The sequence below is a fragment of the Daucus carota genome, chromosome 2, assembly GCF_001625215.2.
Source record: "Daucus carota subsp. sativus chromosome 2, DH1 v3.0, whole genome shotgun sequence".
NCBI classification, from domain to species: Eukaryota; Viridiplantae; Streptophyta; class Magnoliopsida; order Apiales; family Apiaceae; genus Daucus; species Daucus carota.
Genome location: NC_030382.2, coordinates 49,020,189 through 49,032,786, shown reverse-complemented (window position 1 = coordinate 49,032,786; position 12,598 = coordinate 49,020,189). Strand labels below are relative to the sequence as shown.

At 36.4% G+C, this 12,598-nt stretch overlaps 2 protein-coding genes across 2 annotated transcripts; one reads left to right on the top strand and one right to left on the bottom strand.

The window, feature by feature from the left end:
- The first annotated feature begins 307 nt into the window (after window positions 1-307).
- LOC108207691 (protein NODULATION SIGNALING PATHWAY 2) lies at window positions 308-1,864 on the top strand. Its single transcript, XM_017378125.1, has one exon. The coding sequence runs from the start codon at window positions 308-310 to the stop codon at window positions 1,862-1,864; it is 1,557 nt and encodes a 518-aa protein (XP_017233614.1).
- Window positions 1,865-2,166: 302 nt separating this feature from the next.
- LOC108209973 (pentatricopeptide repeat-containing protein At2g30100, chloroplastic) lies at window positions 2,167-11,939 on the bottom strand. Its single transcript, XM_064087913.1, is given in 3 exon segments — window positions 2,167-3,270; window positions 5,263-5,621; window positions 11,201-11,939. Coding segments are annotated over 3 exon segments (1,527 nt in total). The 5' UTR covers window positions 11,595-11,939; the 3' UTR covers window positions 2,167-2,496.
- Window positions 11,940-12,598: the final 659 nt, after the last annotated feature.

Here is a 12,598-nt window from a genome sequence, read left to right as displayed (position 1 = left end):
TAAACATATAAAACTCATGATGTTGCTAATGTATTGTGTTTGATGCATTTGTCTAAGAATGCTTAGCTATGCCAGAGCACCAGGGTTGAGAAGCTTCCGATGTGAAGACAGGACAGATAATGAAAAAAACAATGAATATGACAAAATGCACCAAGCTCCCAATCAAATTGGTTTACTTTATCTAAACAGAATTTCCTTTAGATGGATCACATAAACATATAAATATGGGTGCATATATGGACAGCTCATTCATCTATCTTCCCTCAAAAACCAATCTTTAGTCGAAAAATATAGACTTTTCAAGAAAATGATGCAGCAGGGTGAGCTTCTTGAGGTCACCTGGCCTTACAACACTGGCAATTTTTCTTTTGATGGTGTTGAGCTTTATGGTCTGGACATGTGTAATAATTTTGGGAGCCTAGACTTTTCGCCATCCTTTCTATCCGCGACACCTGATTACTCCTCAGAGATATCTTCCCCGGATCAGTATCTCTCTTCAGGGCCGTCTGATGGTTCACATAATTGTCTTGAGTTCCGCCATCAGTTGCCAAAGCTGGAGGAGTCTCAGATGATTGGTAATTCAGAAACAGGAGTTATTTTCGATGAAGTCAGCTGTCTGTCTGAATTGATGGAACTTGAGAATTCATATTATTCCAAGGAAGTCCTTAGCGACAACAAGGATTATTCATTGGAGGTCCCTTCAGCCCAATTGTCAATCTGTTTTCCTCAGGAAGACGTTGAGATTGATATCCAGTTAAGTATATGCTATCTTATCCAGGCTTATGGAGAAGCCATAGAGAATGGACAAGTAGATCTTGTTGATGCTATAGTGAAAAGATTCGAAGAGAAAGCTGATCCAACAGGCGAAACATATCAGCGCCTTGTGTATTATTTTGTTCAGTCATTGGAGAAGCATATGGATTATCTGAGACAAGAATCGTTTAAGATTTTTAAGCCGGCTTTCTTGGCCTTGTACCAGATCTTCCCTTATGGAAGATTTGCTCACTTCCTTGCAAACTCAGAAATATTAAACGCGATGCCTCAGGATGCAGAGATGACTATTGTGGACTTTGATATTGGTGAAGGCCTACAATGGCCTTCGCTTTTTGAATTTCTTGGAAGGAAGAAACACCCGTGCTTGGTGAAATTGATTTTAATTAGGTGGGATGAAGATAACAACAATGCTTCAACTTGTCTGTGGAAGTTCGAGGAAACAAAGAGGCAGCTCTATGAGCACGCTCGTTGTTGTAATCTGAAACTTGAGATTGTTGAGATGAGTATGGAAGAATTGACAGAAGAAACAAAGACGAAGAGAAGTGAATGGATCACCTTCAACTGCATGACAAATCTACCACATATGGGAAGAAGCAGGAGTACAAAGAGCGTGATCGAGTTTTTGAAGATAGCCAAGGGGTCAATCAACTGTGATGGAAGTACTAAAAGTGGTATTATAACATTTGGGGATGGACTAATGGAGGAAAGGAAGAACGATTGCAGTGGATTCGGGTCTTTTCTGGAAGCACGGATGCTTCATCTGCATGCCTTGCTCGAATCAATGGACTTGCATCTTCCCTTCCAGCTTATTGAAGCAAGGTTAGCAATGGAGTGCTTATTTGTGGCTCCCTATATGTCTTCATTTGCTTGCCTCCAGAACTGGGAAGAAATTTCTTTTGGGGTAGATGGTTTTTCGATGCTCGGATTGGAGGGTAAGAGGCTGAGCCAAGATAGTATTGCAGAGGGACAGGAGCTGCTAGGAGAAAGAGGGATGAGTGGATACTGGATAAAAAATCAAGGAGAGAATGAAAATGAAATTGTGTTGGGTTACAAGGGAAACACATTGGTAAAAGTTTCTTGCTGGAAATGATGATAAAAAATAGACAAAGAGAAGCTGCTTGAATGGTGCTGTATATACAAAGAATAAAGAGGTTGATGTTGACAACAGTGTACAGATGACATTGCCTGAGTAAGATGGCTGTCTTCAAATTCACGTTATATGCTGGTATTGAGATTTATGTACATATCAAATCCAGAACTTCATTAAGTTATTCAGCTTGTGCACAAAAGTGCCTATGTACACAGCCTTATGCTGCCCTGCATGCACATGAACAATATACATTAAGTTTCCTTCACACACCAAAGGACTATATATCATGTAAATCAGGCATATATAGCTTCTCCAATGGAATTTATATGATATTTATTATGTTTGTACAATTTTACTGCACTACATTACATAAACAGCATGAGGATAGTGCAGAAAGAGCACTTTGAGACCTCATGATCGTGATTCGTTGGTCCATCTGCCTGCTAACGTTCTCGAGCCAACCATTACTATTATATATACGACATATATATTATATACACAGAAACTTCATATAGACAGTATTTATATACACACAGGATCTTGATGATCAATAACAACTGGGTCTGCATACGGTTCTGCAAGTAGTTACCACACTTGGAGCTTCTAGGGTAGCTTCTTTCCAGCAGGAGTTATTAAATCATTTTCGTGATCCAAAGCTTGTATCTCTTAAAATACATATATACAAGGCATGGTCCAATTAAGCTTGCATCAGAGAGGTGCTTGCAAAGTTTGAGATATGTTTCCACATTGCCAGATTGCTGGATCCTCTTTCTCAAACCCTGTAGCACAGCAGCCCTATCTAGAAAGTCCGGAGACAAACCCAAATTAAGCATTTTGATCAATGTTTCTGCAGCATCACTATAATGACCTCCCTTGACGTAGCCTCTTAATAACCATGACAAAGTCTTCTTCTTTCGCAAGGAACTTGTGGCTTCCACTCTTGTAAGCAGCCTTGCAATAGCATCAGACTCATTCTGAGAAGCACATATTGCCAACACAATATCATAGAGATTTCCGTCTGCCTCCTTGCCCACAAGCTTCATCTCCCACAACTGCCTTTCAGCCTCCAGTCCCTTACCAGCACAGATATACATAGCAAGGAGGCGCTCAAGTACCACGCCTTGAAGGGATGGGCCTCCCTCTTGCATAACCCAATCAGACAGGCGCACTCCATCAGCTATAAGATCCGACTGATACCCTTCAATAAGCTGAACGTTGTTTCCATCAAGTTCAGTGATCAGGCCAGCTTTCCTGAAAGATCTTAACTTGCGTAAAGCCTTGGCCAGTTCATTAAGCTCTTTAACAACAGCTGTCATTGCAATCAGATAGCTGTAGACCTCGGGCTTCAAGTCAGCTTCTTTAAAGTCAATTACAAGTTTAATTGCATCCTTAAAATTTCCTTCCTCCTGGGGAACAAAATTTTAAAGATATGTCACAATTTGACAACTTAAAACAACTCAAATATATATAGTAAATTTCAAAAAAGCTACAGAAGTCAAGAAACCCAGCCATTTACACAGTTATAGGCTCATATGACACATGGCCAAAATCGTAGTATTCTACAAACAAATTGTAAAATTTAAATAAAATGAAAAAGGGTGTATGTTTTTGCTAAAAATTCCTAGCTACAAGCTAAAATGACAAATTTGTCAACAAATGACAAAATTCACAAATTTTGTCCTATACAAAATAAAGAGAAATGGAAGAGGGACACACAAATAAGTACATGCACACTTCCAATGATCTAATATGTTAGCCCCTCTCTCATTTGTTTGCTAGAAAATGTTTTCCCTCATTTTTCAGCTTTTGTTTACCTTCCTGAAAATATTTTCCACAATCCAATAAATGCAGAAAACCTGAAATTCTGGAAAACATTTTCCTCCATTTGGTTCTTGGAAAATAAAATGTTTTATAGAGGATGAAGATTTCTTTAAAAAATGACAGGAATTCCTGAAAAATGACTTCCACTTCTTAAAAGAGGAAAACATTATCCAAATTGATCAATTGTCATAATTTTTTTAACGATAGTCCATTGACGGAAAATATTTTCCTGCAAATTATTTTTCATAAAAAAATATTCCAAAATCAAGTTATTTTCCAGCAAAAAAACAGAGCCGGTCTGATCAGGTTCCCGGACGTGAAACAAAAAGGGAAAAAAAATTACATGATTATAACCCTTCGAAAGAAAGAAAAGAGTAGTATGAAAGCATCTATCCGGAAACTGAAGTTGGTAAACTACAAAATCTTCCTCAGGTATGTTACTGTACTAGCATCTGACCTCCTCACTCATACTTATTGATTGTCGGGTACCACACTCGAAGTGAAGTAGAATGAAGGATCACCTGCTGACTGCCTCAATCCGGAGAAGCAAAACAGTTTTAACTTAAACTCGTTTCTTTTTCCTAAAAATCACAGGACTCGTATTCTCAAAGCCGCCCCAGCCCCCCCCCCCCCCCCCCCCCCCCCCCAACCAAACAAAAAAAAATAATAATAATAATAATAATAATAATAATAATAAAAAATGTCATCCATCTCGACTTATCAGCATATAGGCTATGCAACCTCACATGACTTTTGGTCGCAATGTACTATAAAACACTTAAGAAAGTTGGTAACAATCAGGTGGAGGCATGCATATCAGTGCAAGATTAGAAGTAGGAAGGACAATCAAGTTCTAATTGATGAGATCTGAGAAATTTAATAAATTTGACTGAAAAGGTTGTAACTTGTACAATCGGAATCGGTCATCTAGATAAGAAGAACTAGCCATGAGGTACAGTAAGACTGGAAATTGCTATTATTTATTCCGTGGGAAAGGTTACAGACTTGTAGTCCTTTTTCTCCTTCTGTGGTCTGTTATCTTTGTATTTGACTAACAAAACAAAATAATTGATCATGCATGTTTTTCATTTGCAACGGCTCTCTATCTCTTAAACTTACTAATTAGTCACTCGGTAACTGCTAAGATCATGGATGTGTCAAGGTAATCTAATGGCAAATACCTATTACTCAACCTCAGGTGCACATTATAAAAATGTCAGAAGAAAATTAGTATAAACTGCAATACTGCATAGACTTATTATTCCCCGAAAGAAAAAAGTGGAAAGGCTCACAAATAAGTCTAGAGCTGCCCTATGCTGTAAAACCTATAGGACATAACGGGAAAAAATTGAAAGATGATAATTTAATAAAAAATTATATTGGAGTTGAATTACAAAATCCTCGCAAGAAAGTAATTAACAACTTAAATGACAAATACTACTCCTATTACTCCATTACCGGAAAAGAAGAATGTTCAATAGACTGCAAAGAGCTGCCAGAGACCAAAATAAACTCAACAGATTTTGCAAGTTCAAAAATCAGATATAGCTTATGTGTTGACATAATAAAATGCTTACCATCAGTTTCCAAGCAAGATAACCCGTTGGACCTCCTTTATGCCCTTGCCCATCATTATCCGAATAAGAAATCCCCTTCCTTAAAATTTGTTTCACAAATAAAACTGCTCCATCCTTCTCCCCCATTTCCAAATATAACGAAATCACCTTCTCAATCATACTGAAACTCGGTTTCAACCCAACACAATCCATGTCAACAAGAAGATCAACCACATCTCCCACCTCATTCTTTTCCTCAATCAACTTCTTAACCCATGAACACATCAACGAAACCATAAGCTCCATCGTCTCCTTATCCACCCGATTCTCCTTTCTAAGCCAATCAAACACTTCCAATGCACACCAAGAATCCCTCCCCTCTTTGTTGGTTATTTTAGTGTAAATTGAATTAACTAGTTGATCAATGTAATCATAATATTACATCGAACAAGTCAGGAGAGTACGGAGTGTATGCTTAGTTCGAGTTTATTATGATTATTAGTGCTTATGAGGCATGTTCATTGGCATTAGACACATCTATTGGAAGAGAAGTGTCTATTGGCATTAGATTTATCCATTGACATTAGACACATCTATTGGGATAAGATGTGTTTATTGCCATTAGACAAATCTATTTGGTTGAAGGTGTGTCTATTGTCAAAAGACACATCCGTTGACATCTATATATAGATGTTGCATTGATCATTTCAAGAGACATGGTTCATTTTGAAATACACAACAAAACACATTCTCTCTTCTTGCAGAATTTCTGATTTTATCCGATTGAATTATTTGGTGGACCACAAATAACTTCAATCTGAAAGTGTTCACACGACTTCAGAAAAATCCAAGTCACCACCAAATTATACAACAAAGATTGAAGTTATTCTATTCTGAAGATGACGAACGGAGAATCTGCAAAAGACATGACAAGTAAGTTTGCAAAATTGGACAAGTTTGAGGGTCAAGATTTTCGAAGATGGCAAAAGAAGATGCATTTTTTGTTGACCACGCTAAAGGTTGTGTATGTTCTAAGTACTCCCATGCCCGAAGAGATTGAGAATGAAACTATTGAACAAACAAGGCAACGCTGCAAATGGGAAAACGATGACTACATCTGCCGCGGTCACATCCTAAACGGTATGTCTGATTCCCTTTTCGATGTATATCAAAATGTTGAGTCAGCGAAAGAATTGTGGGATTCTCTTGAATCCAAGTACATGGCAGAAGATGCTTCTAGTAAGAAGTTTCTGGTCAGTAATTTTATGAATTACAAAATGGTCGATTCTAGACCGGTGATGGAACAATACAATGAATTGTTAAGGATTCTGGGACAGTTTGTTCAACACAATCTGAAGATGGATGAATCTATCTCTGTTTATGGTGTTATTGACAAACTGCCACCATCATGGAAGGATTTTAAACACACCTTGAAACATAATAAAGAAGATATGACATTGGTTGAACTTGGAAGTCACTTCCGAATTGAAGAGGCTTTGAGGACTCAAGAAAATGAGAATAATCCTAAGGGCAAGAACCAAGTCGGTAACTCTTCTGTGAATATGGTTGAAGATGGTGGATGTTATAAGAATCCTAAAAACAACAAGGGTGACAAACGGAAATTCAAAGGAAACAACAACTTTTCCAACAAGAGGCCTAAGATTGCATGTTGGAAGTGTGGCAAACCTGGACATTTCAAGAAGGATTGTCGGGTGGGTAAAAGTAAGCAAGAAAGGCTTAATGCTGGTCCAAGTGGATCCAAGGATCCAGAAAAGCAACAAGGTCAGATTTTGATCAAAAATTGTAATTCTGGTCAGAATTATGTATCATTGATATCTGATGCATTTTATGTGCAGGATGATAATGTTGCTTGGTGGATTGATTCTGGAGCAACAAGTCATGTATGTAAAGATCTTCGTTGGTACACAGAATTTCAACCAATTGAAGATGGATCTATCTTAAAGATGGGAAATGTTGCAACTGAACCGATCAAAGGACTAGGAAATGTTAAGCTAGTGTTTACTTCAGGAAAATGTATATATTTAAATAATGTGTTGTATGTTCCTGGGATTCGAAAGAATCTCTTGTCTGGTGTTGTATTAAATAATTGTGGATATAAGCAAGTTTATGAAAGTGACAAGTATATCTTGTCAAAACATGGCACTTTTGTTGGCTTTGGTTACTTATGTAATGGCATGTTTATGTTGAATGTAAATACTCCATTTAATGATGAATCTTCTTGCATGGCTTCTACGAGTACTAGCATAAATTTGCATAAATCAGAATTATGGCATGCTAGACTAGGACATGTACATTATAAAAGAATAAAGGATATGTCTAAAATGAGCCTCATACCTGCTATTGATTTAAACAATGAAAAATGTAAAACATGCATGTTAACAAAGATAACTAGAAAGCCCTTTAAAGTTGCTAATAGGGTGTCTGATGTATTAGAATTGGTACACAGTGATTTGTGTGATTTTCATTCTACACCATCATTAGGAAGTAAAAAGTATGTAGTTACTTTTATTGATGATGCTTCTAGATATTGTTATGTATATTTGTTGCATGCGAAAGATGAAGCTCTTGACTCCTTTAAAATATATAAAGAAGAAGTAGAGCTACATCATCATGGTACCTTGATTAAAAATCTACGTACCGATAGAGGAGGTGAGTATTATGATCCGGTATATTTTCAATCTACTGGTATAATACATCAAACCACGGCTCCTTATACACCACAACAAAATGGTGTGGCAGAAAGAAAAAAATAGGACTTTGAAAGAAATGGTTAATTCCTTGTTGTCCTACTCGGGTTTGAGTGAGGGTTTTTGGGGTGAGGCTATGTTGACAGCCTGTTATTTACTGAATCGAATTCCTAGTAAGAGGAATAAAATTACCCCTTATGAACTCTGGTATAAAGAGTCACCAAAATTGAGTTTTCTGAGAGTTTGGGGATGTAGAGCAGTTGTAAGACTCACTGAACCCAAAAGAAGAAACTTGGGTGAACGAGGTATAGATTGTATCTTTGTTGGTTATGCTGAGCATTCCATCGCATATAGATTCTATGTGTTAGAATCTAATGACTATGTGCCTGTGAACTCGATTATCGAGTCAAGAGATGCTATCTTTGATGAAACAAGATTTACATCTATACCTAGACCGAGGGACATGCTTCAATCTTCTTCTAGTAGGAACTCAGTTTCTACTGAAGATGTTCATCAACCGTCTGAACCGAGGAGAAGCACTAGAGCTAGAAAAGCAAAGTCTTTTGGAGATGAATTTCATCTTTATCTAGTTGAGGGTTCTAGAGATGAAATTAAAGATCAATACCAATATTGTTTTATTATTGAGGAGGATCCAAAAACTTTTACCGAAGCTATGACATCGAGAGATGTTGCATTTTGGAAGGAAGCTATCCAGGATGAAATGGATTCTATCATGAATAATAATACATGGGAATTGAGTGATTTGCCCCCTGGCTGTAAAGCATTGGGGAATAGATGGATCTTCAAAAGGAAAATAAAGGTGGACGGTTCGATAGATAAGTTTAAAGCCAGATTGGTAATCCAAGGCTTTAGACAAAAGGAAGGGATTGATTATTTTGATACTTATGCTCCTGTTGCTAGGACTTCAACTATAAGGTTGTTACTTATGCTCCTGTTGCTAGGACTTCAACTATTTGGTTGTTAATAGCACTTGCTGCTATACACAACCTTGTCATTCATCAAATGGATGTAAAAACTGCATTCTTGAATGGTGAATTAGATGAAGAGATTTATATGAAACAACCTGAAGGGTTTGTTGTGCCTGGTTGTGAGAACAAGGTGTGTAAATTGAAGAAATCAATTTATGGTCTAAAGCAAGCACCTAAGGATTGGCACGATAAATTTGATAAAGTGGTCTTGTCTAATGGTTATGTTATTAACCAAGCAGACAAGTGTGTATATAGCAAATTTGATTCTTCTGGTAAAGGAGTTATAATTTGTTTATATGTGGATGACATGTTGATTTTTGGTACAGACCAAAATCAAGTGGATAAAACCAAGAAGTTCTTGTCATCTAATTTTGATATGAAAGACATGGGGGAGGCTGAAGTGATTCTTGGTATAAGGATCAAGCGTGAGAATAATGGTATTTCAATTTCTCAATCTCATTATATTGAGAAGATTTTGAAAAGATTTAATTTTAAGGATTGTTCTCCAGTTAGCACTCCTCTTGATCCTAGTATTAAACTCCTACCAAATAAAGGTGTTTCAGTATCTCAACTTGAGTACTCAAGGGCTATTGGTAGTCTTATGTATGCCATGATAAGCACTAGGCCAGATATTGCCTATGCTGTTGGAAAGCTTAGTAGGTACACTAGCAAACCAAGTTCACATCATTGGCAAGCCTTAAGCCGAGTATTTAAGTACTTGAAAGGAACCATGGATTATGGTTTGGCGTATACTGGATTTCCTTCGGTTATTGAAGGTCATTCAGATGCAAGTTGGATTTCCAATGAGGAAGATCATTCTTCCACAAGTGGATGGGTATTCCTCCTTGGGGGAGGTGCTATCTCTTGGTCATCAAAGAAACAGAGTTGCATTACAGACTCAACAATGGAATCTGAATTTGTGGCATTATCAGCTGCTGGTAAAGAAGCTGAATGGCTAAGAAATCTGATATATGAAATTCCATTGTGGCCAAAACCTATATCACCCATATCAATAAGGTGTGATAGTCAATCTGCCTTGTCTAATGCTTATAGAGAAGTGTTTAAAGGCACATCTAGACACATAGGTGTTAGACATAGTATGATTCGTGAGCTTATCACTCACGGTGTTATATCAGTGGAGTTTATAAGAACTCAACATAATTTAGCCGATCATCTTACCAAAGGATTGAGTAGAGATCTTGTGCACAAGTCGGCTGTGGGGATGGGATTAAAGTCCGTTTAAAAGTCTCTCATGTTGAGAAACCCAATTCTCACCTAAGATTACATCAGGTGTTGAATTCAATGTGGAAACTTAACATCTAGAGATTGGAACACATTAAAGCATCATCCCAAGTTATGTGTTCAGACCTGCAAGATATGGAGGTTGAAGTCTATCTTCTTAATAGTTCTTTTGAAAAATCGTATATGCAGGTGCGAGAATAAAAGAACTACCTATTTGAGCATGAAGTTTAGCCGCTTCAAGAAGCTTGGACTTGGCTTTGATATGCTTAAGAAGGATTGGGACACAAGGCTAGTCAAATATAGTGTCAAGTAAGAAAATTTGAGAATGTAAAGTTATGTGTATATTATCTTCATGTATTCATTGTGAATAGTAGAGGTTCAATCCATCGCGATACCTTGATATTCGAATATTTGAAATGTGTAATATACTAATGTGAAATTCAATCGTCATGATATTTCATTTATGCATAACTTTGTTATTTGTTGTGATTTTGTTTAGTTGATTATGGATTACACTAAAATGGGGGAGGATTGTTGGTTATTTTAGTGTAAATTGAATTAACTAGTTGATCAATGTAATCATAATATTACATCGAACAAGTCAGGAGAGTACGGAGTGTATGCTTAGTTCGAGTTTATTATGATTATTAGTGCTTATGAGGCATGTTCATTGGCATTAGACACATCTATTGGAAGAGAAGTGTCTATTGGCATTAGATTTATCCATTGACATTAGACACATCTATTGGGATAAGATGTGTTTATTGCCATTAGACAAATCTATTTGGTTGAAGGTGTGTCTATTGTCAAAAGACACATCCGTTGACATCTATATATAGATGTTGCATTGATCATTTCAAGAGACATGGTTCATTTTGAAATACACAACAAAACACATTCTCTCTTCTTGCAGAATTTCTGATTTTATCCGATTGAATTATTTGGTGGACCACAAATAACTTCAATCTGAAAGTGTTCACACGACTTCAGAAAAATCCAAGTCACCACCATTTCAACAACACTCTTGAGAAAAATAAACCAACACAAGCTGCAGTTCTCTAACCGATAACCGATCATTCATTTCCTCAAGAACATCCGAAGGCTCCCTCGTCATTCGCTCCAACTCCTCGATTGCCTCGAAAAACCCTTCACTCATTTCATCCTCATCATCACTGGTGATAAACTTATCCAGCTCAACTGACTTCAAAAACCCAAATTCTCGAACTTTCCCTCTATTCAAAACAACTGAATTATGGGTTTTCAAGCTGCAGAAAGTTCCCAATAACCTAGAACAAGAATTGGGGGTTTTCAATCTAGTAGAAAACCGAGCACCAAGAAGCTTATTCTGGGGAAAATAGAAAGAATTACTGAACCCTAACTTGGAATTATGATCAATTCCAGCTAAAAATCCCATTTTTACGAGGGTTTAAGCAATGATTTTCTTGATTTATAGAAAAAGTTTCAAATTTTTTCTATTTTGCAAATAATTGTTGACTAGAATCAAAAGGGGTGGTTTGATGTCAAAGCAAGCAGAAAAAAAAAATATGCTTAATGCTGGAAGTTTTGGTGAGGCCCAAAAGGCATAGAGAAAGGTAGCTAGGGTTTATAGTTTCGATAATTGTAACAGTGACAGAATGGCATAGCTTGGAAGAAGACGAAATAGAAAGAATCATACAGCCTACTGATAATATTTATCTCAACCATGTCATTTTATTACAACTACAGAGTTTGATGATAGATAGTGTATGTATTCACATATCTAATGCCAACCGGGGCAATTGCTACACTCGACATATAATTCGGTCTAAATATATTTTTATGGAATCATAAATACATGGAATCTTTCTTCAAAATTAAATAAATACATGGAATCATAAATACTCAGACAGTTTAAAAATAATAATTTGTTTTTATTTTGTTTGAAAATTTTAACAGAAAATTAAAGTTTCATACTTCTAAAATTTTCAATATATTTTAAAATTTTACATATATTATTATTGAAATAAAATTATAATATTATTTAATTATTTTGAATTTGTAGTCATTGTGAGCCAACTTTCTGAAGATATAACAAATACAGTATAATTATCTGGATATATGACCAAGAATTTGGTGGTTAAGAAAAGGTTGAAGTTGTGAGAAAACAAACAAGGTGGCTCACATAATTTGATGAGGTTAGCTGTTGGAAACGTGTCACAGTTTTCAGCGGTCAGATGCTTAACGAATGCATGGTTTATATAAAATCCCACGTTTTCTGGCATGGAAAATTTTCAGAGAACTCGGCTATAAATTTTGTAGAGGATAAGAGGGAGAATATGTATTTTTACCTTTTTACGCTCAATACATATATATTTTCCGGTTATGTTCTATCATCAATTTATTAAGAAAAAAAATAAAAATCTCGGGCATAGTTGTATC

Excerpts from the sequence above, each read along its gene's own strand:
- LOC108207691 (XM_017378125.1), top strand. The coding sequence starts at position 308 with ATGATGCAGCAGGGTGAGCTTCTTGAGGTCACCTGGCCTTACAACACT.